The 26,810-nt window shown below is 45.5% G+C and overlaps 1 protein-coding gene across 2 annotated transcripts in view; it reads right to left on the bottom strand.

Annotated features, from left to right (window-relative positions):
- Vps13d (vacuolar protein sorting 13D) overlaps positions 1-26,810 on the bottom strand; it is a 129,355-nt gene that overhangs the window by 47,159 nt on the left and 55,386 nt on the right. For both annotated transcript variants that reach the window (XM_077676610.1, XM_077676611.1), the window contains exons 37-58: positions 26,406-26,673; positions 25,222-25,393; positions 24,402-24,598; positions 23,998-24,077; positions 21,460-21,614; positions 20,699-20,777; positions 20,061-20,221; positions 18,796-19,030; positions 17,906-18,133; positions 17,697-17,764; positions 17,337-17,456; positions 16,530-16,745; positions 15,494-15,605; positions 11,173-11,460; positions 10,707-10,824; positions 10,472-10,539; positions 7,359-7,464; positions 6,616-6,753; positions 5,951-6,056; positions 4,902-5,024; positions 4,319-4,460; positions 3,652-3,853 (exon numbers count right to left, since the gene is read on the bottom strand). In XM_077676610.1, coding sequence (XP_077532736.1) covers positions 3,652-3,853; positions 4,319-4,460; positions 4,902-5,024; positions 5,951-6,056; positions 6,616-6,753; positions 7,359-7,464; positions 10,472-10,539; positions 10,707-10,824; positions 11,173-11,460; positions 15,494-15,605; positions 16,530-16,745; positions 17,337-17,456; positions 17,697-17,764; positions 17,906-18,133; positions 18,796-19,030; positions 20,061-20,221; positions 20,699-20,777; positions 21,460-21,614; positions 23,998-24,077; positions 24,402-24,598; positions 25,222-25,393; positions 26,406-26,673 — 3,382 coding nt within the window. The remainder of the gene's footprint in view (positions 1-3,651; positions 3,854-4,318; positions 4,461-4,901; positions 5,025-5,950; positions 6,057-6,615; positions 6,754-7,358; positions 7,465-10,471; positions 10,540-10,706; positions 10,825-11,172; positions 11,461-15,493; positions 15,606-16,529; positions 16,746-17,336; positions 17,457-17,696; positions 17,765-17,905; positions 18,134-18,795; positions 19,031-20,060; positions 20,222-20,698; positions 20,778-21,459; positions 21,615-23,997; positions 24,078-24,401; positions 24,599-25,221; positions 25,394-26,405; positions 26,674-26,810) is intronic.

The following is a 26,810-nucleotide window of genomic DNA, read 5'->3' as shown; positions in this document are numbered from 1 at the left end:
AAACGGCTCAACATGGCATGTTCACTGTTCCAGCGTGTTTCCACATCTTGAATGAGACTTACATCTGGCAGCTCCATGCGCTTCTGGCAATCTTTCAGCCTCCGAGTTGCCTGAGCACTATGCTTGTAGTGCCCCACTATGGCTCGTGCCTTCTTGCACAGCAGAGACACGGCAGGCGTCTCTTCTTTGGCGTCCCTCACTGCCAGCTGAAAAGTGTGTCCCAAGCACTGCAGAGGGGTCCAATCCATTTGGCGTACGGCTGCGCGAATATTGCGGCCATTGTCTGTGACCACGTACACAGGCACGTTGGTCAAGTCGAGAGACCAGTTCTCGATGATTTTGGTCAAGCAGGTATTTATGTTCGCTGCAGTGTGGCTTTCTGGCAAGTGAGCGCACGCGAGAGTAAATGCCTTGATGGTGAAATCCGGCGTCATGTAGTGGCATGTCAAAGCGATGTAACTTTGATTGGCCCTGGAGGTCCACATGTCAGTGGTGAACGTGATCGACTCCACCGACTTCGCCATGTCCGAAGCGATCTCAACCTTGAGTGAGTCGACTGTGCTTTGGTACAGCTCTGGGATTACAGTTCTTGAAAACGTAGTCCTGTGCGGGACCTTGTACTGGGGCTGCAGGTGATTCATCAAGTCTTGAAATCCTTTGTTCTCGACGAACTCGTACGGCTGCAGGTCCTTCGCGATCATGCGCGCGATGAACATGGTGGTCTGTTTTTTAGCACTCTCTGACAAGAGGCCTTTTCCCTTGGTCATGCCTAGCAAGGTTTGTTGGTCTGCGCCTTTAGGTCGCTGGTTTGCCTTGGCTGAATCTTGAATCTCCAAATAGTGAACGTGGTGTTTGCTCTTCAAGTGATTCAACAGCGGGCTTGTCGTGCTTGCCGGCGTCTTGAGCGTGGAGCCGCATTTCTTGCAGATGGCGGAGGACGGACTTGCCTTCTCGAAAAACTTCCAAATTGCGCTTCTTTTTTCACTGTGGCTATTCATGCTGAATAGCACGGCACCGTCGGCACGCGGACGTAACACACAAGAAGAATCACGGGCGTGCGACGACCATGGCGACGACCGTCAGCTTCGCTACGGATAGGCGGCGGGAAAGGGTCTAGGACGGGTGATGATAGTGTACGTGTTACAGCAAGGCCAGAATCACAGAACTTTAACAAGACCATAATTATACGCTATTTTGCGGCTGCACAGTCGTGTGATAACATTCATAAACTATAGAAAAACGATATTTTACGGCCCACTAACAAGGGGGAAGAGTCAGTGTCATCGCCATCACAAAATGGCGTCGTCGTAGTAATTTGTTCGCTTTGTCCCGAGTGGGACGCATCATATTTGTTTCCAATGACGTGAAAACGGCAACGCACCTAATTACAAAAACCCGTATGTGAGGAACGTTTTCTGCACGCTGAAGGCTGCTGTGTCGCTCCTTTCCGTGTATGCCAGTGACGCAAAAAAATCGAGGAACTATGCAATTACATGTCGGCAATGAAGTCTCTGCGGGCGAAAAGGATTGATATTTTCAAACCTCAAAGACAACTTTCCTGGCCGAAAACGGGTCACTGGTAATTGTTTGACCAAAAACTTTCGACTTTAGGGTCAGTAAGGGCCACACTAATCTAGCCGCAACTTTGGCAGCGTTCGGAATATTCATCACGTCGAATTATTCGAAAGTCCGAATGCTGGGTATTCGAAAATCGAATCGAATTATTCGGGCAATAAATATTCGATTCGAATTCGAAAATCGAATATTCGCACACCCCTACTAATAAGGCAAGAACTCAACAAGAGTGTTATGTCAGTATGATCAGGAAGGTCTATTTCGTGCTGAGAAGCTAAGCTATCAGATAACTGTTTTTTTAAGGTATAGAGAAAAAAAGAGATGTTTCATTTCCCTTGCGATATGACACTATTTCTGGTTTTGAAAGGAAAGTGAAACGTTTCTTGTTATTTTTTATACTACCTTAAGGATTTCAATACAATAATCTAATAGCTTCTCGGTACAGAATCGTCCTTCCTGATCACACTGACATGACACTCTTGTTGATTTCTTGCTTAAAACTAGTTAAATACCGTATTTTCCGGTGTATAAGTCGCGGTTTTTTCTGAAATTTTCGTTGGTGCGTCTTATCCACCGGTGCGACTTACGTATGGAATAAATCTTGTTCGCGGCGGCCACGCGTGGCCAGCGCACGTTGAGACCAAGGAGGTTAAAAAAAATTGCTGAGACACAGCTCTATGGTGTAAATCAATCCCAAGTACACCGGTACGGCATTTCTCATAGCCCATATGTCGCTTCGGGACATTGCACCAAAGAATTTGCAGCTTTTTCTAGTCAAAAAGAATGATAATGGCCTGCGACAACCACGCGCCACTTTAGGCCATGCACAGTAACTACAGTTCAGAATAAATTCAAAGTAACCTCAAACTGGGTTGCAAAAACAAAATGCAGCTCATGAATTATTACAGACAGTTACTCTGAAGGAGGTAAACGTGCTGCTAATTTTTAAAATGACAGCTTGGAGATAAGTTTTGATTTTCATGCCGCTTCCCGTCGCTCACTTCCATCCGCCATGACACTTTTATTGCGCTGATTTACGACAGCACACAAGAGACGCGCGACGTTTGGAGAGGTGGCCAAATGGGTCTCCGACTCTTGGGACTCCATTTCTACAAAAACAGTTGTAGCCGGGTTGATAACGGCCGGAGTTCTCCGGTTCGCGAGTGGTAAGGATGTTGGCGAAGAAGACATCAAAGAGTCGGAGGACGACAGTGATGCGCCGGTGGAACTCCCACTGAAGATACTGAATTATTTGTTAGCGAGTCTGAGGAAAAAGACTTCGATGGTTTTGCCTAAATGCCGTCCGTAAGTACATGCCATCTGTGTGTATCCATAAACCATTTTTGAGAAGTTAGTTATGTCCAGACTTTGTATGTTATATGTCCGTGTCTAGCCCTGCTTACAGGGGGATGCGTTAATAGGCGGCGGCCGCCACAACCATGTACTTTCGATGCACTTTCTAACGATCTGATTCACTATGAGTTTATCTAATTAACAAGTGCGTCTTATATACCTGTGCGTCTTATACAACAGTGCGACTTATATACGGTTTTTTTGGAAAAACTGTCATTTTGAGGGCGGTGCGACTTATAGACCGGAAAACACGGTATGCTTAATGCAAGTTTCAAGCAATTAGTCTAGTAACTCAAAAAGTATAAAAGATATCCTGAAACCGATTTCAGTTTTGTTGTTAGGATGGTTAGGTACATAAACATTCCTAATTTGATTAGATTTGGTTTGTAAATAAAAAAAGTCATTTTAGTTGCCACGTAACGCTTTATGCATTTGAAGTCTTAATCGTCAAATAAAATACCACCACACAGAGCTCAGCAAGGAGAAGGAGAGGTTAATAATGCATGTGGTCTAGTGATTCCATCTAAAGTCCTTTCAATGGATTTGCTCGCTACACAATCGCACAGTTCATCCTCCTCATACTCAGCCTAGCTCCCATCAGCATGCGAATAATTTTCTCGACAGGTCACGATTGATTGGGCGATGCCAGTAACTGCATTCATTCCTGATTTCTGCCGCAAAATATTTTGGAGGTGGAGATTGCGGCATGGCCCGTGCCCTCACCTGAAGAAGGCGGCGTCATTGCGTATGGGGCAGCAGGTGATGGAGTAGCTGGCGCCCTGCGGCCTGCTGGCAAAGTGCTGCCACTCCAGGGAGGAGTAGGCAATCAGCGAGATGGTCGGCCGCACCCACATGTCCGCAAACACGTACGGCAGGGGCACGGCCGCCATGCACCGCGGCTGCAGGCAGATCTGGTACGGACGCACTGCGCGGTTGGGAAAAAAAGGCGGTGAACAGAAAAGGAAAAAGCACCACATGTTTTCAGGCGTTGCGATTCATTCTCTGCTCAGTCATCCGTATCACTTTGCTTGATGGCACGTTTATCAATAGTACAACTTAATTAAGCTAAACGCAGCCAAGCTAAGCTGCCAGAAATGATACCAGAAAATATACGCATCACACCCACTATCTGACCCCTACAACCATTCGCAGCCCCAGCTTCTCACACCGGCTGAATTTCACTCAATTATCTTATCATAAAAAGGTTAAGACTGCACACCCTAGAAGACACACCGTCAAAATACAAAACAAACTACTTAGACCATAAGTTACAGATGTGCTGTCACGGCTTGACATGTGGCGTTTAAGTTAGTGCAGTTTCCAACTACAAGCAAAAGCACTATGGACGGACGCTACGTAGTTTCATCCATGCCTCTTCCCCGCTCATTACCTCCGGCTGTTTCAAGCTTCAGGTCCACGGGCACTTCCACCTTGTTCTTGACCACCAGGGCCGAGCGCACAGTGATCAGCTTCCGGGCATTTCCATCGAGGGTCACACTGAAGACCACACGTGTCATAGCAGAGGCACGGTGCTGTGGCAAGAAAAAAATGAAAATAGACATCGGGACATACATATGCCAGTACTCGTCTATTTTTTTGTTTCAAAAGACATTCTTCAAACTAAACAAGGCAAGAATCCCTGATACATGCAGATTTTCTTTCTGTCCTTGTTTTAGCAAGTACTAATACAAGGCACATTAACTCTCCTCCCCCTCCTGATCTTTGCTTGATGTCTATCCACACGTGCAATAATTAAAATACGTTTCATGCGATGCAGGCTGTTCGTACTTGAGACAAGGTGAACTCATGGGCAGACGAAGTGAACTGTATGATAACATTAACACTAAAAAATGGTGCCAGTACTCCTTAACATTTTCCGCAGAAGGCAGCATTTCTAGAGCCCTGCTTCGAGCTCTCCACAGGTCGAAAGTTTTCGTGTGGCAATAGGCCGGAGCTCAGGCGTGGCAGCCCACCTGACGGTCCACTGGCACGGCGTACTTGAAATAGACGCCCACTTTCTCCACAGACACTGGGTCCAGCTGGCTGTAGCCGGCAATCTTCACTACCAGCTTGTGCATGCGCAGTTCATGGGAATCCTGCACAGTTTATGGGAGAGAGAGCACCTAAGTGTCCATTGCAAGCCCCTCAGTTTCAGTCACTCTCAGAAATTCACAGGGACAATGAGAACTCCGCAAAATGCATAAAATACGCTAACATAAAAAGGTCGCCACGGCAAGTGCACACCGCTTCTTAGTATGTTCTCATATCTGTCGGCTGCTGGTCTAGCATTTCCAGAATGCTGATGTCAGAATGAGCAGCTCTAGTACCTTAGATTATTCGTAACTCAAGGATAAGTTGGGTCACCAAACACATGTTCCGTTAACTTATCCATAAAACACAGGTCACGATAGCCATGAGCGCCATGCATCATGCCCAACGCAAACTGCAGGAAATGGCCCCACCGTGTTACCCCTGGTCACGGAGCAAGAATAAGATAGGAGGGAAACAGGCTTCCTAGCGCGGCCACATAATGTCACAAACGCTCGTCATAGGTAAAGCTTGCGGCATCTGCCGCGGTTGAAGAAACTGTGCGGCCGCCGCTTTCAGCATTGCACTGTGCAGCCACGGAATGAATTGCCGCCGCTATCATTTCGTCCATAAGGTGCTGCTACCCTCTCCTTTGGTGTCGCAGCTACGAAGCTTGGCAGTATGCCTTGGTTTTCATTGTGACATTATCTGGTCGCTCGCCCACGCATGACGCAATGGGCAGTTTCGCCTCCTATATATTCTTGCTCCGTGCGCTAGTGTTGAAAGTAGAGTGGCACTGGCACTCTACCAGTGCCAGTGCCAGTGCCAGTGCCCACTCGTAGCAAGGCTGAAAATTCTTGTCTATACAACGAAATTTTTTTCACTCCAGTGAACTGCTCAGTGAACATCACCAAAGCAGAGAGGACAATCTTATAGGTACAACTGTTGCACGCGTTACTGCAAGGAGGATGGGCAGACGAGATGGTGCGCTCACCTGATGCCTGATCTTGCCACGTCCCTGGAAGGTGAAAGGCACAACCTGACCTGGCTCAACGTCCTTCCAGTCAAACTTTGAGGTGGCTGGCTCCTCCTTGCTGCCACTGCAAATGATGTCCCACCAACACTCACCACCACAAACTTGCTACTCTGATCCCCACTGGTGCAGGCGAGTTCACAAAAAATGCCCTCTACCGCTCCACATAAACATGAAAAATTCCCAAGGGAACATGCCAAACACTAATAGACCTCAGCACCAGCATAACCTGCTTTAAGTACACATTTGCCTTTTCTTTTCTTTTCTTTTTGCAACCAGGTTGTTTTCTTAGAAAGCACAATGTATATGGCGAATGCTTCAAGCGAGGATCCTAATTGGCTCCCTCACCTGTCCCTATTTGAAAATGAGGATTCAAGAACTATCTTAAAATGTCTTCAAGCTCAACATTCCTTGACAGGGTATAAGTTCCATAATTCCGCGTTCCCTTTCTACTCTGTTGAGCCCAAGGGGGTTACCATAACAGAAGTTTTTTTTCTTTTGTAAATGTTTTTTTTTGCACACAAAGGGAATAATAAAACACATCTGCATGGCACTAGGCAATGGCGCAATGTGGCCTCATTATTACTACCTCAGCCATTATGTGTGCACCAGTAAAACACACTCACCCGAATGCGGCAGAGACAAAAGCTGTGAAACGGAAGGCTACCCCGAGGTCGTTCTTGATGGCGAAAGGCACAAAGGGTGAGCGGCGCCTGACGGGGGCGTCCACCACTTGCATGGTGGCATCTCGGTTGTCAAGGCTCCTGCAAGAAACAAACGTCCCACGTGCATCAGAAAACAAAGAGCCCTCAACAGAACAGGAAACATTTCTGTTGCAATGAGGCCATGATGAGTGGTTCTCGCTTAGGTTGCCTGAGTGTTACAAATGTGACAAGGAGCAATAAGCTAGTGCAGATTACTCTGCTCTTGCTTCAGATCCCAAAGCCTTCCTTGAAGAAGACACTGGGTGAGAATTTGACAACTTGATCCCAAATAAGCGAACAATGCTTTCGAGAGGACAGCTGACCAAAGTTGGCAGTCTTTAGGACAAGCCGATACAAACAAAAATATCTGACAGCTACAGCAGCCACTCTAGAATGGTGCCACTGCTAACAGCACTGCTAAGGGTTTCAAGGTGATATAAATTGTCATTCCACCGTGCCGTCGTTCCATCATTGTTTGTTTCACACAAATTTGTGCATCTCAGTTATTTTTTAGTCACTTCAATGCTAAATAAAATATTCGTGGTTTTAGCTGCTACCGCTTTGCCTGCACAGTCCGTTTTAATTTGTGGCTGCTTTTACCAATGCTAGCTCATTCAAGCCAATCCACACGTTAACAGTAGCCATTCAGTAAGATATCTGCTTACCTCTCGGCTGAAAACAGCTGATAAAAATCTGCTGCCCAGGATTGTTTCACCTTCTGATACAAGTCCAGAAGTGCTGTGGTGATGTTCACTTTGAGGACATCTTCAGCTGAAAGAAGAAGAAGAAGAAGAAAAAAAAAAAAAAAAAAAAGCAAGCAGGCATGCTTAAAAACTGCGCTAGCACGGATGCATGCACACACACACACAAAAAACATTTCGCACAGGTGAAATTCAGAGTAAGACATCTCAGCTGTCCATGCACAGTGCCCTATTGTTCAACAAGGCAAGCATTCCATGGTGACAGCACAATATACCCACATAGCAGACATGTGCTAGGCCTTACTGAAACACGAAAGCAGCACATGGGCAAGGAAATGTACTGTTTTAAACACACTTTTAAGTAATGGCAAACTTTGTAGCGTAACTATAAAAAACTTCCTACCGATTGCGTGAGTTTATTTACCACATTCATAACATGTTTCCTAGCCATTTTCGTTTATGTGACACAGAATGCCTGCCCGGTGATGTGGTGCCAAGCGGCATCCATACATGAATATTAAGCCGTACACTGAAACCTCGTTATAACGTACCGTATTTTCCGGTGTATAAGTCGCGGTTTTTTTCTGAAATTTTCGGTGGTGCGTCTTATCCACCGGTGCGACTTATGTATGGAATTAATCCGGTTCGCGGCGGCTGCGCGTGGCCAGTGCACGTTGAGAGACACAGCTCTATGGTCTAAATGAATCCGAAGCCCACCGCTACGGTGTTTCTCATAGTCCATATGTTGCTTTGGCACGTTAAACCAAAAAAATTGCAGCTTTTTCTAGTCTAAAACAATGATAATGGTCTGCGACAACTGCGCGCCACTTTCTGCCATGCGCAGATGCGCAGTGACTACAGTTCAGAATAAATTCACAGTAATATCAAACTGGGTTGCAAAAATAAAATGCCGCTGATAAATTATTACAGAGAGTTACTCTGAAGGAGGTGAGCGTGCTGCTAATTTTTAAAATGACAGCTTTCTGATAAGTTTCGATTTTCGGGCCGCTTCCGGTCGCGTCACTTCTGTCCGCCATGACACCTTTATTGCGCTGATTTACGACAGCACGCAAGAGACGCAAAGTCCTCCCTGTTCTGTGGAGACGCGCGACGTTTGGAGAGGTGGCCAAATGGGTCTCACACTCGTGGGACTCCGTTTCTACAAAAACAGTTGTAGCCGGGTTCATAAAGGCCGGGATGATCCATTTCGCGAGTGGTGACGATGTTGACGAAACAGGCATCAGTGAGTCGGAGGACGACAGCAATGTGCCGGCGGAACTCCCACTTGAAGCTGCTGAATTGTTTGTTAGCGAGTCGGAGGAAGAAGACTTCAATGGTTTTGCCTAAACGCCGTCTGTAAGTACATGCTATCTGTGTGTATCAATAAACCATTTTTGAAAAGTTAGTTCTGTCTAGTCTTTGGGCGGTATATGCACGTGACTAGCCCTCCTTACCGGGCGATGCGTTGATAGGCGGCTGCCACCGCAACCATGTACTTTCGCCGCTCTTTCTAACGATCTGGTTCACTATGAGTTCACCTAATTAATAAGTGCGTCTTGTATACCGGTGCGTCTTATACACCGGTGCGACTTATATACGTTTTTTTCTGAAAAACTGTCATTTTGAGGGGGGTGCGACTTATACAAAGGTGCGACTTATAGACCGGAAAATACGGTAACGGGATATATTGAAATAATGGATGTAACGAATTAAATGAAATTCCCCTTGGAATCTCTATACAAAACCATGCATTTGAAACCTCGTTGTAATGAAGTAAAATTGACCGGTCAATGATATAATTAATGAACGATATTAGTCTCCAAAATGAAAAAAAAAAATAAAAAAAAAAAACCACCACGGTGCATGAAGTATTCCGCGGAGTTCGACACTCATTCGGCCCGGCTGTTTTAAAACGCCCGCATCGGCCTCATGGCAATGCGCAGCCATGCCACGTGCAGCCGTACGAGCCGGCCTACTCGCTCAACCAGCCTGGCGGGGCGAGGAAGATGGCTCTCTCGGCGCCGATTCCGACGCGATCACTACGGAGGAGCTCACCGACGATGCTACTGTCGCAGATGTCACCCGACAAACCGACGTAAGCGATGCCGAAGACGCCATGGTCTACCATGCCCATGCGTTAGACATGCCAACTTCGTCACAGGCAGTCAATGCGGTTGATCTTCTACGTCATTTCAACGCGGTGGCCACCGCTGAATAGGAAGTCTTTTGCTTCCGATGACCCAAACAAAGGAGCATCACAGTCTTTTTTCTAGCTACCTGTACCAGGAAATAACATAGGCAGTGTGCGCTTTGAGCACGCAAAATATTTGTCTATTCAATTTCTGTCGCATGTGTGCTCGCGTAGTGATACAGTGGGCGGCGAGGAGGTTTCCATCTTTGCATGCTTATAGTAGTCCACCAAAATGAGCATACATTGCCATAAACTTTTGAAATTGGTATAACGAAACAATGGATGTAACGAAAATATTACGGCTCCCCTTGAACTTCGTTATAACGAGGTTTGAGTGTACAGCCACATTTTTTCTGCTTTCATTACTCTCCCCATAGTGTACTTGGTTGCCTGGGCAGGCTTCAGGGCTACTGAACACACAAGACAATGAAGGATGTCTTGTGATGCACAGAGAAAAAGAGAAAGACACTACATTCAAGTACAGGCTGGTTACTGCAAACTGGTGTGGCTCTGTAACATACACTGCAACAATGCGCATGGCCTTGTAAACACACCTGTTTCAAAACAGCTTTCAACCAGCTTCCCAATAAGTTTTGGTGGTCTGCACAGTAGCTAGTGTATTCGAACTAACACTAGTTTGCAAGCCTAACATGCAGTTACGTTACAGTAATATTATGAGGAACAAAAATAATAAATGCAGGTATATAAATGTTTACCACAGCTGTGCTCTGACATTGTAAAGCCAGAAAGAAGGACAGCGCAAAGCATGAACAGTTAAACAAGTTTCCAATATAATCAACTGCACGTGACATTCTAATTGCAGTTGTGATCTTCAAACTACGTCACCCAAGAAATTTGGCGCCAAGTAAAAGAAATGAAGTGGTACCATTGATCTTGAAGTGGAACTTTGATAGGCCAGCTTTTCCGAAAGCAGCTTCCCACAGGCAGTGGCACCTACAGGAGGGGAGAAAATCAAAAAACAAAAAATTGGCTGCATTTTCTCATCAAGTACATGCTTTTGAGCTTTACGCCTAGGCACAAAGAATAGTGGTTTCAAGATTAATTTAGTGAGCCAAGTTTACGACCCTTGAAGCTCAGAATTGTTACAAGAGCACACTCACCTCCAAGGTTCAATAATAGGCTCCCATCCAGACAGTGCTCTGTTGTAGTAGCCAGTGCTGAAGAAGAACTTGGACTCTCCGCTGAACGTTTTCGAAAGCTCTTGGGAGATGTACGTTTCTGAGACAACGAAAAAAGGAACAGGAGGAAAAGAAGAATTGCAGTGCATGAGAACTGTGGCTGAACAAGCCACAGCAGGATGAAAACTTCAAGCTAGCAGGAGGCCTACTTCTTTCTTTCTTTATTTGTCTTCACAAAGGTGGGAGGTGGCCAGGGTAAAAGCCTTAAAAAACTTTCCATAAGATTTCCCATAAAAACTTCCCATAAAATAAGATAAGAAAAAATTTCCAAAAAAAGCCAGGGTAAAAGATTTCCCATACGATATCAGATAGAAATTTGTTTCAAGCACAATACACACAGGAAGCACCCCAGCAGCCCCACAAGTAAGAAGCAAGCCATCTCGCTCACCCCTGAGGTCAATCTCCAGCAAAGGTACATCGGCGTCCATGCAGTCGTCGATGATGCAGAGGCAGAAGTAGGAGACCTTGAGTTCCACGGCGGAGACGACCACATCCTCTGGCCTGGCAACGCTTGTTGGTGCGCTGGCTCCCATGCTTGCGAGCGCAGCACTGCAGGGGGCCGCATTCTGAGTGAGCCAGAGCGCTGCGTCGTCAACGTTGCCCTTGCAGGCTTCAAGACTGCGTAGGCAGTCTTCCCGCGAGAAGCCCATCTCCAGCAGGCTGTCCATGTTCACCGCTGCAGTGAAACAAGGGGATTACGGGGGGGGGGGGGGGAGAACGAAACTATGTACGAAGCGAGACAGCTGAAGAATAACACTCACTAGGCCCTGCAGAATTAGCGTCAAGGGGGCACACACTGGTCTTAGAAACTTTTTTTTTTTTGCTTTCCAACCACTTTTGATGAAACTTCATGGGCTTGTTCAGTTGTTTTAAGGGGGGACGTGGCTTTCAAAATCAACTTTTTTATTTCTGAGTGGATTTTGATGAAAATTGGCACAGCAACTGGAAATGCTTCTGTGATAACACCATAAAAATTTCAAGATAATATTTTGATAACTTTTTTATTTATTAAATTTTCTTTCTGTTCCGCTTGTACCGAGCTTGAGCGACTTATAAAACACGATAGAAAACTTGTTCGAAGTGCTTTGCATTCCCAAATGAATGGGCGAGGTCGTGACAGTTTTAGAATTTTTTTTCTACAAAACAATATTTTTTAGTTTTCATTTTTTTAGAGGTTAATGTGCAACAGGCATGTCGACTGTGAACGACTATTTGAATAAAAAAGTCACAAAAAACAAATCTGGAAAACCAAAAGTGTCACGACCTGAACTGTTCATCAAGGAATGTAATGCAAGAAACGGAATCAAAATAGACCCAGTGGTCACGAAGAAATCCCTGGTACAAGCGACACAGGTGGCAAAAAAAACTGTTTTGAGAAAACGGCTTCCGAAGTTGCAACATAGGTTTCACTTATCAAAAGTTGCCACGGTTGCAGCCTTTCATGTCCTTTTGAACATGGGGCTTCTGGAAGGCCTTGCCTTGAAATTGGAGTGCCTTTTACAGCCTTTCTCTTTCCAGAAAACATCATTTTCAGCTCCTCCGTGAAGAGTACATACCCCCTTTGCAAACCAAACGGAGGGGAAGATGGGTTTCAATGGGCTTTCAATGCAAAGTAGGTTAGCTGGTTGGCTGTATCGCAGTGGACAACCTCCTTTTGCAGTGTTGTCACCATGGCAACAAGTTAAGCATTTTTTTTACTTAAATTTGAACATTTCTGGCTTTTTTTATGTTTTATCTTGCCTGGCACAGCAACTTAGTACTCATACGTGCAGGTGTTCATTGCCAAAAGTTTGCATACCACAAGGATGAAAATGAGCTACTTTGAAGCTTGGTAGAGTATTCTGCATAACTCCCAACTTCAATGCAAGAGCATATTTTTTTACTACTTTTGACATTCAAGGCATCCAATATTTCTCGCAGCACAGCCAGTATGCCCTAAGCAATGGTATCAATAATTTCCCTAAAAAAATCACTGTTAAATGCTGCCACAGTAACGTACATTTTTAACGCAGAGAGCATATTTTTATTCCTATATTACTAACTCAAACCTGTTTGCATGAAAATTACAAGTGCACAGGAAAAAAAAAAAAACGTAGCGCAAGAAAGGCGATATGGCTCGCGCGCATCGCAGCGCACGCTTACCGCGACATATCGTACTTTGATTATCCCTGATATGGCTTGTCAGGTCGCTTTTAAGATTAAATCTAACGTCGCAGGCATTAATTACAACTACTGGCATTCAATCGTAACCGGTTGCCCAGTCATGTGATGCTCCAATGCGCGTCGGCTATGCCGTGCGCGCCGCAGCGTTTGACGCGTCGACCGTTTCTTTCTCAAGGCTAGCGAGCCCACAGTCAAAACACAGCAATAACTAAGCGTGTAAACATCGCAAATCCGACTAAAAGTTCGCTTCACGAACCGCTATCGCAAGCGCGCACACCGCGTCACCCTCCAAGGTCTGGCGACGGTAGAGTCACGCGCACCACGAAGCGTTCGATGACCTCCGCCTTTCGAGCCACACAACTTCCCGTAATCTGGCTCGTTATATCTGGCATTCCCATCGCGATAACGTGCGTGTTGAATACCACAGATTGAACAGAAACTCGGCCGAGCGAAGCGGCGAAAATGAACTCCATCCTCTCGCTACGCAGTTCAGGCGGCCGCCATCTTGCGTTGCGCCCGCGACATCCAATCGGAGGGTCACTGTTCTGCGCCCCGACCGGAGGACCAATAGCGCTTCAGCATCTATTTCTAGTTTCGTTTGTGCGTCGTTTCTTTTCTGCCGTTTGTGCGTTTGTGAATGAACGAAGATACAAGAGACGAGCGGAACCAGAAAGACGATCGCTCGGCCGATCTAACCATATCAAAATGGCCGCGCCCGGTGGCACCGTTGCGGAGATAGAGCGCTCCGAAAATTGCCGTTTTTTCGCCCTTTTGCGCTGATAGTTTGTCACCGCGCCTGACAAAAGTATTTTTTTATGCCACTTTGCGACGCTTTTCAGCGTAAAAACTTTGCAGGCGCACAGAATAGGAAACATAGAAGCCGAATATGTGGGTTTCAAAAAAACGATGTTTTGGTCATTTTTCCGAAGTTGAAAGCCGCGTCCCCCCTTAACTGATGTCAAATACCCAATTAGTTTTGTTGTCAGGTAATTAGTTTCTAAGTTAATTAAAAATTTTCTTTGATTGTTCTTGAGAATAATAAGAAGAAAACTATTCAACAAAAAATTACCAGCAAGGCACGAATAGAGATACCAGAAGTTGTGAGGAATTAAGTGTTAAGTGTGGGAAACAGTTTTTTTTTTACTTTGCAATCCCATACATGTTTACATCAATTCTAACTTCTAGGCTTGAACTACTACTGCTAACCAATTAAAAATAACGTAATTAAACAACTACCGAAACACAAAATGCAAAAATAAATTATCTTCCTAACTGCACTACATGCTGGGATGTACCTCTTAAAAATTTCCTATCACTGCAATATCGCTCGTGGTGAAAAAGGAAAAAATTATAGAAAAATTGTTATTTTTCCGTTGAAATCAGGCCTCAGTGGCTTTTATAAGTATCTGGTACTGTTCCAAGTACAGAATTTTCAGAGCAAAAACTGTGCAAATCAAGAGAAAAGTGATACCTAAAAAATTTTTCCTTGGGAGGTCCCTTAATAAGCAGCAGCTAACTACCTACAATGGACGCAGCCTATCTGAGATATAGAGCAGATGTGTGCAGGTGATTAAGGCCCCACTGTATTCTCCCTTTCCTTGATTGCATCCACCATATTAGTTCAAAGAAGGCAGCAAGCATAATGAGAAAAAAAAAAAACACTTCACTACACTTATTTCTTTGCTATACCTCAATTTCATATGCACAGAATTAAGAGCAAAAAAAAACTGCATGCACTTTTGTTAGACAGTAGGACCCTGCCATAGAGACTTCAGACGGAGTAAATCCCTCGTTATTAAATATTTCAGTGTCATGCAGCAGCCATGCGTGTAATTGGACAAATAACAAGGCACAAAAAGAAGTGTGAGAGTGTGAGACTTTATTTTTCACGTGGAATTTATCAATAGCCGGTATTCAATTGCGTGGAATGCATGCAGGCAACCATAGGAGTGCGCCGCCATATCTGTGGCCAAGCGTCTGTTGCTAGGCGGCGATGTGCGCACGGCCCGCCGCTCAGGCACCCCTTTTCTTCTCCATGCAACCATGCGAGTGCGCCGTCACTCGTTACGTCGGGCTCCGCGGGATGGCGGTACTTGTCCATGCTAAGCACGACTGTGAAACACATGACTGTGTTTCACGTTACAAATTCTTCCGAACGCAAAGTATTGCCTCAAGTTTAATGTGAGTGCGGTTAATAACATCTCTGTTGACACCACCATTTAGAATCGGATTGGAACGGAGCAGATGACGCACGCCGGTGTTTTTTTTTTCTTCGGCGTGTGGCCACAGTGGCCCAAGCCGCGCCATACCCATGGCGCATCGGCCTTGTCTGTGGCCATTTCCAGCGTTGCCAAGCGAAGAAATTGACCGCTAAACTTTTCAACGAATACCGTCTATAGGCAGTTTCTGAAGAAATTTAACCAGGCAGAAGAAGTGTGTTTGAACCTCACTAAACAAACTGCAAATACTTGCGACGCTCTTTGGCTCTGAACTGAACGCTTGACCCTAAGTGCGAACAAAGTGCGGTTGACACAGAAGGCACTCACGGTCTGCCTTGTTCACAGAGAGCAGCAACTGCTTCGGTATGGAGTCCAAGATCCTCAGGAACATTTTCACGTCATTGTACGAGAGCCTCAAATTCAGGTTCAACGTGCCCACCTGCACAGGAAGAGACAGCGTGGAACGTCTTAAAGGGGTCGTGAAGAGGCTTTGAAAAAAAAAACTGTGATGTGTGGGCATAGCCCTTTCGTTGCACGATATCGGCAAACAGGTAAGAAAATGCAGTTACAGTTTCACCGAAGCTTTCCGCTTAAATTCACGAAGTGATGTCATGTTAAATAGGTTAGCCATAGCCCACCCTTGTCAGCACAACATGTCAGCCTAGAGCGAGCTCACGAAGGGTCGGATACAACGCCAACATCGGCGCCATGATGAATTTCGCTTGCAGCAGAATGGAGATATGTTTAATTTCTGATAGGATTGATCATTATGAACGAACTGCAAGTCAACAACCCGCGCAAGAGGTGCAGGCACAAGTAATCATGTTTGAAGTAAACTGGGTATTTGTAAACTGTCTTTCCAATTACATCTGCCTGACTGTCTTCTAATGAGACTCCAATGCTCTTCTACTTGCCAGTGCATGTGCATTCGCGCCTGAAGTGGGGAGCACCAACACCGAGTTGCCGCTACAGGTGCAGAGTTCACAAAGCCGGTTGGCGCAGGTACTAGTGTGTGCTAACGCGGCCCACTTTGGGAGAGATGTGAAAGGCTGCGGACAAGACAATCCGGGCCTGCCAGTCATGTTCGGAAATCCAAGTGAGCTGCAACAGCCGGGTCACCGACGAAGGGAGAGGGGCCGCCAGCTCGTGCAAGCTGCGCCAATCTTTCTTGTACCCATAACGTGACACAAAAGTGATTTTGCTATTACCATTATTAGCTCGAACTAACAGTTACAGAGTAAGACACATATGGGAATGTAACCAGATTACACACCTTTGTAATCAGGTTCTGCCAAACCAACATAGACCCAATTTGCTCCCCATCCCTTACCCCACAACTCCTCCCAAAGGTTCATGTTCTGACCTGGAGGACGTGGCCGGAGCGTGCCCCGAAGGAGGTAGACTCCCTCTCCCTGGCGACCAGGTCGATGTAGACGCTGATGGGGTCCACGATGGACAGGGCCGTGTCCTCCTCCAGGCCCAGGACACACGAAAACACCTCCAGGTTTTGCAGGTTGCACGACAGAGGCTTCTCCCCACCGGCCGAGCCACCCCCGTGGTACGACAGCACCGCCGTCGACTGCAGTTACGGTAGGGAAGGTTGTCAGTGCTCTCTCCACCACAGGAGGGAAGCTGCTCTCTGTTCACCACACTTTGAAATAAATGAGTGAAATGAGGAGCACAGATGATGCGAGGAGACAGATGCCAGTAGAAAGGAGAGCCCTCACTAAGGTGAGTGGAAATGGCACCCATAAAAATCTGTGGTTGAGGCACGACTGCCTACACGGAAATGTTTAGACCAGCAAATGCATTGCTTCTCTCAATCGCCCAACTTTGCACCAGAGAAAAATAAACACTTCATATAATCCATCTACCTAACAACTGCCTATGAGCAACACACTGGTTTCTTCTGCAGTTTCGAGGCAGCTACCCCCGTTGACTTCTGTGAACACAGTACTACAATGAATATTTTCCTCTCTGAGAAGCACTACAATTAAAGCCCACTTTTAATTACGTAAGGGAACCAGGTGTTAGAGCACCAAAAGTTCTGCTTTAGCTAGCCAGGAAAAGTACAGAACCACATGGTGATAGCAGTAGATCTTAGCCAAAATGGGCAAAGATACATATATTTTTTCCAGGTTACTCGGGTAAAAGCTCAGCACCAACTCACCTTCAGAATAACTGCATTTGTGTCCCACGCTGCTGCATCCTCAACGACGACGATTTCCGTGTCAGTCATGTTCAGCTTCAGTTCCAGGGGAACTTCCGGGATGGGCTGCTGCTGCCATTGCTGAAAGAGGAAACAAACTTGGCCAGTCAAAATTCAGCATTTATGTGCACAGAACATGAATGCAAGCCATTTAAAACTTCAATATAAACACATGCTACATTATTTTTTGCTTTTCATTTGCAGAATGACTGTCAGCAGTGAGATGGCGCTATCATGAATTTACAAGCGCAGAACAAACATTACAAAGAATTAAGGTTCACATTTCAATCAACAGCAATGAGAAATCCAGCACGCCACTACCTTGGTCATGCGGCGTCCAGACCCCTGGATGTGAGCCTGGTGCAAGTCTGTCTCCGTGGTATGCTTCACTGCAAGTGAAACACGAAAACACGCATGCATGAGGGGACAGTGCCACCTCCAAAGTTTGGGAAGAACTAAACATTGGTCCCTTGAAAACTACCCACGGCCTTTCTGATTAGAAACGAAGAGAGGGCAGAAATAGTGGGCACCCTGGGTGAAGAGCTGTCCCTCGGTGGCGACCGAGAGGAACTCGGCGAGCTCGCTGATCCAGCTGAAGATGGCCATGACACGCATGTTGTTCAGCAGGACAGTGAAGCGCGCCGTGTTGTGGGTCACCCGGTAGTGGATCTCGGCCTGCAGCACTTTCTCCCGCGACGCATTCTTGGTCGGCTGCAGGATGTTGGTGAACACGTTGGGCCGGTTGTTCACTGGCGCATCTGCAATTGAGAAGATGGCGAGGCATGTTTTGCATTGTAACACTTGTTCCAGTATTGGCAATTTGATTTTGGCACAATGACACGGTAAGAGCGAGTTTTTGGGTGAAGCGAGGTTTTGCAAGGTTGTTAGAGTGCAACGTACTGTTAGATGTTTGCTTATGCAAGTCCAGCATTTTCTATGGCTTCACATAAAGAATACAGTGAGCTAGTAAACAACATAAAGAATACAGTGAGCTAGTAAACAAAGAGAGTGAGTGGGAAAGTGAGTTGGAGTGGGGGAGGGGGAGGAACAGGAGATTTAAGAAAGGGCGGGCAGCATTAGTACAAATCACAAAAAGAGAAGAAAAAAAAAAAACAAAGGACACATCCAAACCAAAAAAAAAAAAGGAAAATCGCCCAATCCTACTCTTTTTTGTATTTCCATGCATCTCTTGCCTTTCAACAATTTTCCTTCCTTTTAATCACAACATGGCCAAAGCTTTCACAGCTTTTCTTCGAGACATTGTTACTAAAACCCTGCCACCATGTAAGAAAAAAAAAAAGTGGAGGACGGGGTTTCTGAAAACTACAACTTTGCCAAGTCCGATGAGTTTGGGAAACCCTACTGGCATTTCATAGAGAGCACTAGAGTGAAAAACGAGGTAAGGGAGGGAGAGGCTGACCCTTGAAGCGGGTGTCCAGGATGCGTATCTCGTGCGAGACGAGGTCAATGTCGTTGGACTGGTCCGAGAAGCGCTCCAAGGTGAGCCGGGAACGGATGAGCTCCACTTTGGCCAGCGTCGACTCAGCGTTGGCACAGAGGGGACGGGCATGGGCGTGCACCAGCTCCAGTGTCACATTCACCAGGGCCATGCGGATGGCCAGGAAGGTCCAGCCGTTGCCACTGCTGCCACTCCCCTGCTCGGGGGGAGTGGCATGATTGTCAGTAATGGCGGCTATGGGGCGACCTGGCAACGCGATGCTTCTCTTTTTTTTCCCCCCGAGAAAATGACGCCACAATTTATGCAGAAAGATCAAGAAAACAAAGTGCATAGTCAGCGTAATGAGAGAAACACAAGTGGAAACATTTTTAAGGGGGGCACGCTGGTGCTAGAAACTTTTTTTTGCTTTCCATCCAATTTCGACGCAATTTCATGGGCTTGTTCAGTTTTTTTTAGCTGATTTCAAATATCTAATTAGTTTTGATGAGAGGTACCTAGTTTCCGAGTTAATTAAAAAACATTCTTGACTGTTCTTGAGAACAATAGGAAAAAAAAAAACTATTCAACGAAAGATTACCAGCAAGGCATGAATGCATACCAGAAGTTGTGAAGAATTAAATGTGAGAAGCAGTTTTTTTTTTTTTCGTTTGAAATACACATACATGTTTACATCAATTCTAACTTCTAGGTTTGAACCACTCCTGCTAACCAATTAAAAGTAACGCTAATTATACAACCACTGAAACATAAAATGCAAAATCTACTTCCCATATTGCATGGTTCGAACATTCAGCTTCACAGTGCAAAACAAATGATCTTCCTAGCTGCACTACATGCTGGGATGTACCTCTTGAGAATTTCATATCACTGCGATACCACTTGTGACTAAAAAGTGGGGAATTATGGGAAAATTGTTATTTCTTTGTTGAAATCGGGCCTCAATGGCTTTTATAAGTACCTGGTACTGTTCCACGTACGAAATTTTCATACCAGAACAGTGTAAATCAAGAAGAAGAAAAGAAAAACAGTGCAAAAACAGAATCAAGAAGAAAAACAGTGCAAATCAAGAAGAAAGTGCCACCTAAAAAAAAAATGCTTTTTTGGGCAATTTTTCAGTCCCAAAGACCCATGTGCCCCCTTAAGAAAACTGTGCTGCCCTGAAGGTACGGTGCACACATCTTTTTCTTTTCGCAAAGTTGCTTGTATTTCAGCGAATGCAAGCCCACCTGCTCTGGAAACAGCTCGATGAGGGTCAGGTTGGACGCAGAGGAGCGCTCCACCGTCTCTGCGAGATTGTGGCTCAGGATTCCGTGCACCAGGGCATACTGGCTGCGATCGAGTGTCACGTGCACGGAGGAGAAGCTGCCCTCAACCGTCCAGTCAGGCACTGAAACGCAGGGAAATGAAAAGGAAGGAGGCCTTTTGAGAGAGCCGACAGAGACATGCTGCAAACAGCAGGCAGAGAGGATCCATCTTTTTCTGCAGTGGTAAATCCTTTACTTAACCAAGAAGGTGTGTTTCTTCGCACGATCCCAGTGTGTCTCAGTATGAGCTAGCTGGAGGGGTTCTTTCAGCCAATTGTGTGATATTGTGCGTTAGGTAGTTCAAAAGGCCACTAGCAAGTAAATGACGGTGACTAAGAAGCACTTATGCTCTCTAAAGACATTTGCTTCTGAGCATTTGTGAATAAACAACTTTCTTAGCATAGCTTCACGAAGCATTTTAGCGACGGTACTAACTACCAAGTGATAGTATTATGACGTCACTAAAAAAATAAATAAAAATAAAGCACTCATCGAAGCACTGAAACGTGCAAGAAGACTTTGCGTCTCTTTAAAAAGCAAAAAGAATTCCGGTGCCTCACCTGAATGATTGAAAGCGCTGTCGAGATTTTTCTCCACCATCAAATGAAGCATCAAGGTCTGCTTGAGAAGGGGTCCACCCTGAAATTAGAATGCATGCGCTGTATCTAGGAGAGGCTGGAACGAAGCCTCTCTTCAGTTGTCCTTGGAAAAACGGCTTTTAAGGAAGATTACTGATATTAGCTGATAAATGAAGTCCCCCTTATATGCTCATCATCTCTTGACTGTGACCCTCTAGCTGGCCTACCAATGGGTGGGACACAATTCACCTCTTTTAAACAAGGGAGAAAAACAAGGGGTACAGTTTATTGTGTATTTTAAGAAAGTTTATTTAAGCTTCCCGGAGTTACTGAAAAGCATGGCATTCTACCAGATATTTGCAACAGCAAAGTGTGTTTGCATCAAGAATGGAAGTCAGTGTTCGTTGATATTTGATGAGCTTTTCTTCTATATGAGTCAAAACTGCCGGAACAGAATTTCAGAAATAAGCAAAAATTTTGTTAACGGGCCTAAATGCAATGCTGTCAAAGCTAGCTTCCCCAAGCTGACATGTAGAACAAATCTCATAATAGCTTTAACAGCGTTGCATTTAGGCACGGTCACAACTTTCTGCCTGTTTCTGCAATTCTGCTCAGGTGAATTTGACTCATTTCGAAAAAAGCTCCTCATTTTCTCCCACATCGTGCAATAATACAACAAGATTGCAGGTCATGCATTTTAAAGAAGGTAGAGAGAACATAAGGCAGGACGTATGGCCTCTCACATTTTTCTTGATCAGGATGGAGGGGAACTGCAAGGTGTAGGAGCCCCCCTCGGGATGTTTTAGAGGAACGGCCTGGCAGGTCGGCACGCACACCCCAGAGTAGACGTCCATGTCAACGAGTTCCACATCCATAACTTGCAGAAGGCACTTGTCATCTGGAAAAATTAGGGCCGGTGTTAAAGATAAGGGAGGGGCAGCAGGCTTGAAATTCAGCCATTAGGTAACAAAACAGAGCTGTATCAAAATCTGCCCTTGTTTAAGCCCTGAACCCAAGACTGCTGCTGTCTTTCAGCAATACTACCGCATCTGCCGCCAACACATGTAGGACTTTACAACATCATCGCAAAAAAATGGCCCTTAGGTAGTGAAGAGTGTGGGCACTAGGTGAAGGCCTTGTTAATTCCAACTTGCGTGTCTTACTCTTGCTGCGCATTCCATTTACTATGAATACCATCTCACATGGTCACCTCTGCTTCGACCTTACTATTTCTCCCCTGTTTCCTTAAAGGTGAGCCACTTTACTGCAGCAGGTATGGCTGCCACATAGCAAGCCCTGCAAACTGCCTGAAAGCAACTTTACTCTTTCGTTACCGCGGGAAATTGGTCAATTTTTAAGGGTCTAACAAAACATTTTTTTGCGTTGTACATATTGGTTAGGCACACATTGCAGTGACATAAAATGCATATTATTCTACGTGCTTTCCACCGACACCAGTTTTAATAATGTTTTCCTAAATAATGATTGCAAAAAAAATTATCGAATTCGAAATTTCTGTAGCATGGAAATTTGGGCTTGTTGGTTCATAACTTACAAATATGTAGCGCAGAAGACGAGAGACAGAAGACGAGAGACCCAGCGCCGTGTGTGTCTACTTGTCTGTGTCTCTCGTCTTCTGCGCTACATATTTGTCGAAATTTCTGTCCACGCGTTGAAGAAAATAAGAAAACGTAAGTTGTGTACAATAAACCACCAGTAGTAGAAAAAATTGAGAATATAAATTTTGTAGGTAGACATTTCAAAAACTCGTCCTAGAAAAAAAATTGAGTTGCGCAGTACAATTTGTGAGATATAAAAGAAAATGTTAGCCCGCGTGGTGCCCGTGCCATGTGGTGAAGCCCAACCACTATTTCAAATTTTGCTATTTTGGATTGTTCTCTAGAAGAAATCTGGTGGTTTGACATTATTAAAGGCCCAAATTAGCCTCCACGTGACGTAAAAACACCTTGTCAATGATTATGACCGGCACAATATTGAAGGCAAGCAAGCGATGTGAAAAAATCTGCTTGGAGTTTAGAACCAAACTCTTTGGTGGATGTTTGTTGACATTCTGATGATCACTTATCACTCAGAACTTTCATTTGCGGTTTATTATCATGTTCTGACTCACTATGGTAGCCTTGCTTGCAGGAATAAGGTACGATGCGCTACAATCATGCCCAGCAAGCTTTCACCACCAAGCCGCCATCGGGCTGTGAAACGAGTTCAGCACTCCGAGCCTACTACATTGCAGCGCCACCTAACAATTTCGAAGAGAAACAAATACAAGGCTGTTGGAGACTGTCAGAATAGACAGTACTACTAGGAAGCGACACTAGACCTCCGGAAATACCCTCGTATGAAACCGAAACTGGCCGGTGAACAGCTGGCGGTGTTCAAGGCCGATTGGAAGCGTTCTCCTCGTCTGAACTGACACCCGACGACTTGGTGTTATCGTTTGACTTTCAGCGGAAGCTCTTATCGCAGAAGCAAGGCGTAGATAAAGTGGAAGCGCGAGCGGCATGCTTGTTTGAGGAGCAGTAGCGGGCAACGGAGGCGCCATGGCAAATGAGCTTGTAGTTGGGTAACTGCGTAGTAGCGCCAAATATGAATTTCGCAATGCAAAAATGAAACCGAAACTTCTGGAAACTGGTTGAAAATGGCAGGCACACTTGCTAGATATGCGGGGGACCATCAGAAATAAGCTTTGGGAGAATAAAGCTGCCCTTTCTCCGAACCAAAGATCATTAGTGAATAGCTGGGGCCATTTTCAAGTAATTATCACCTCTCAACGCTGTCGGACTGCACAGCTGACCGCATTATTTGGTATTTGACTTGCCGGGAGCCTTTTGACAAAAAAAAAATATTATGGTAATGCAGCCTAGCGATGATCTGCATGCTTTTTTCTCAAGGGCAGCAGCCACGCCCCCTTCCTCAAAAACACACGCACCTCAGCTCGCAAAAAACACCGTCAAAAATCTCCATGTCGCTGGAGCGGGAAAATTTAAACGGATTCTAAAAGGGCACTGCCTAGACTAACCACTGACCGCATTAGGTGCACGAGAAATGACTACAACATGTCGAAATAGGCAATATAACTCATCAATCACCGGTGATCGATTTGAATAGGCATGGTAACGAAAGAGTTAAGCCACTATAAGAACCTGGGAGCAGTGAGCAGCTCCTTAGTAGATTCTTTCACAAGCTCTTGCTCTGTTAGCAAGTCATTAAGCCTTTACTTCGAGAACAAGTTACTCAGGAGCAATCATGAAATACAGTACCATCCAAGTTAACCAGTACATTCATGACTTCTTCAGCACTGATCACGGTGCAGCCCTTTCTTGCCGGTTCCAGCAGCGACCTGGAAAGGGAGCGCATTGACAAATACAGTGGTACTTCTCTCAGCCTACACTTAGCAAAGCCGACAAACTCTGCAAAAATTTTAACTCCTATTACTGCACACCCTGCAACCACATCTTTTCAAGCCTGCCACGCTGCAAAAGTGCAAAAATTAGCACAACAGCTGATTCCAACTACTTGTTGCAACTTTCCTGATACTGCGACAGATCATGACCGTGGCTTCCTGACAAGCTACTCTTGGCTGCGTTTTTCTTGTCAATTATCAGGCGCTGACTCAAAGTGTGCATACTACTATATATAAGTTCCAAAGCACGTGGCCTCTCACGTCTCGAGTGATGTGCGCCTGGAAGAGGGCTCGCTCTTTCCTTCTCCTGTGAAGCGGAACGTGGTACTGATGTTGAGGTTTCCCAGGTTGGCCACGAGTACGTCGAGGCTCCGGTATGACTGGGGCACCACTATCACGGGTGAGGCTGCTGTCACCTCCAACTGCACTCTGGGTGCTCTGCAAGCCGACAGGTTCATCTGCAAGGCAAGCCAAGACAAGGCGCTGTTTCTACGAGTAGATATAACACATAGCCGTTCACAGGTTTACCCTCACTTGATCCATCTAGCTATCATTTACACTACTTATGTCTTTCATGCTGTTGAGCGCTGCTAAATGGGTAATAGTTGCCATCAAATTTCACTTCCTGTGTCAAAAGGGCAAACTTGCTTCAAGGTAATCAGGTACGCGCATTCTTTTAAACGTCTTATAAACAACTGCAGGTTGTGATTAAATGCAGGGGTTGGTGTGCCAAAAATGGGTGTGACAGTAGACAACGATACTTATACCACAACTGGTGCGTACGCTGTAGCAAACAGTTACCAAATCTCGAACTTTTACAGAACAGCAATGTTGCCAGTACGCGAGTCCTAATTACCTCACTGCATATGAAAGCCATATAAGTAAAACAAACACAACTAATGTATACACACATTGAAGCAAAACATAAACCATACACTACTGTGTATATGGCCTAAGTAGAAAAATTTTCCATACTTTTGCAACAAGTTGAGAGAAAATTCTGTCTGTTTTGCTATTCACTAGTCCCGTCCCACCTGACATAAGTGAGTTTAAGAGGCAGTGTGTTCGCAGCTTCGCAAACCTTGTTTCCTGCAGTGGCTGCCTTGAGGAGCATCTGAAGTTCACTGAAGTCGGCGAAAAAGTCGATGACCTCGGTCAGAAACCGCTGCGTGTGAACGACCTGGACTGACGACATCTCGCACTTAACCTTGACATCGCAGTCTCTCCTCAGGTCGGGATCGGGAGAGCCATACCTAGAAAACATGAGAGTGAGAATGAAAGAACAGAGCTAACAGTGCATATAAGAATTCACATGCATGAACAATTTGTAGCAAAACACCTGCGAAGAACAAAATGCACAAATGAAGCAACACACAACACATGAGGGATACTGCTTGGGAAAGCAATAAATCAACCATCACACGAGTCTGTTGTCGCACCTTGCTGCACACATCAAAGGCGCAAGGAGCAAATGTGTGATGCAAGCTTGTGTACGACCAGAAAGAGAAACTGCAGAGGTGACTCTCACTGCAATTCAGGAAAATGGTCGTGATACTTTAGGTGCCCACTTAGACGCAAGACCTGCCTCTGGGCATTGCGCTCTGATAAGGACACCAATTGAACGAATTGCACGCAGCATTCAGCATTTTTGCCTCAGAGGCGCAGACGACCACTCACGCCTCCTCAAAATTCGTGTTTTGTGCCAGAAGTACAAATCCAATCGCATGTTTAAGGGGCCCTGCAGACAAACTACAGTTTCATTCAATCTTAAAGAACTAACCCTTGGCAACTCACTCAGTTCCATTTCTGCCACGAAAGATGCAATATTGAAAAATGGCAAATACAGAAACATGCAAAAAATATTGAAAATTGAAAAACTTCCAAATTTCATGCCATTGTGGTGTAAAGGGGCAGGAGTAGCATAATATGGGCCAGCATTAAAAGCATGGTCATCAGTGCATAAACTGCATGTTAGCATTCAAATTACATGATCAAATGAAACCAGAGGCCCCAACAGAGGCCTAGGTCAACAGCCACTAATCACACAAACAAGATTCTGTGACATCACTGCGAAATCGCCGGAAAGTGACTCGAAAGTTGCCACTACTTCTAATATTTTGCGTAATATCTTCACAATTTGTTTGAAGTTTGGAAAAAAATTGCTATCAATATTATCAGGACACAGCAGACTTTTTAACAAACCAAACCGGCATTTTGTCTGCGTGGCCCTTTTAAAAGAAAGAAACAAGCGCGCACAGGTCATACTTGAAAATGTTGAAGTGCAGCGCCTCTGGACCGGCGGTGATGAAGCGCTCCCGGTAGAGGCAGCCGTGGCCCGTGAGGTCCAGCACACAGATCTTGCCCAGGCTGGCTTGGAAGGCAATGTTGGAGTCGCGCAGGGACAGGTGGCTGCTGAAGCCGCTGATGCTGGCCCGGGCCAGCTCACAGCTCGGCTTGTTCAGCGTCACCACAAAGTTGTGGATGTCCACCTTCAGCTCCGTGTTGGCCACCTCCAGCCCACCTCCAAGGGACTCTGAGTGAGAAGACAGACCGTCCACGCTCTACACGGAGCACAAATTTCCCCAATTACACGAGGGTCTGAACATGCGAGGAAGGTGAAGATGTTCCCACGATTACAACAGTGCACATGAAGAATTTCATTTGCTCAAT

Source organism: Haemaphysalis longicornis, unplaced genomic scaffold (assembly GCF_048455015.1).
Source record: "Haemaphysalis longicornis isolate Haplotype H1 unplaced genomic scaffold, Haemaphysalis longicornis Haplotype H1 scaffold_7, whole genome shotgun sequence".
Classification (NCBI taxonomy): Eukaryota; Metazoa; Arthropoda; class Arachnida; order Ixodida; family Ixodidae; genus Haemaphysalis; species Haemaphysalis longicornis.
This window is presented reverse-complemented; position numbering and strand designations above follow the sequence as displayed.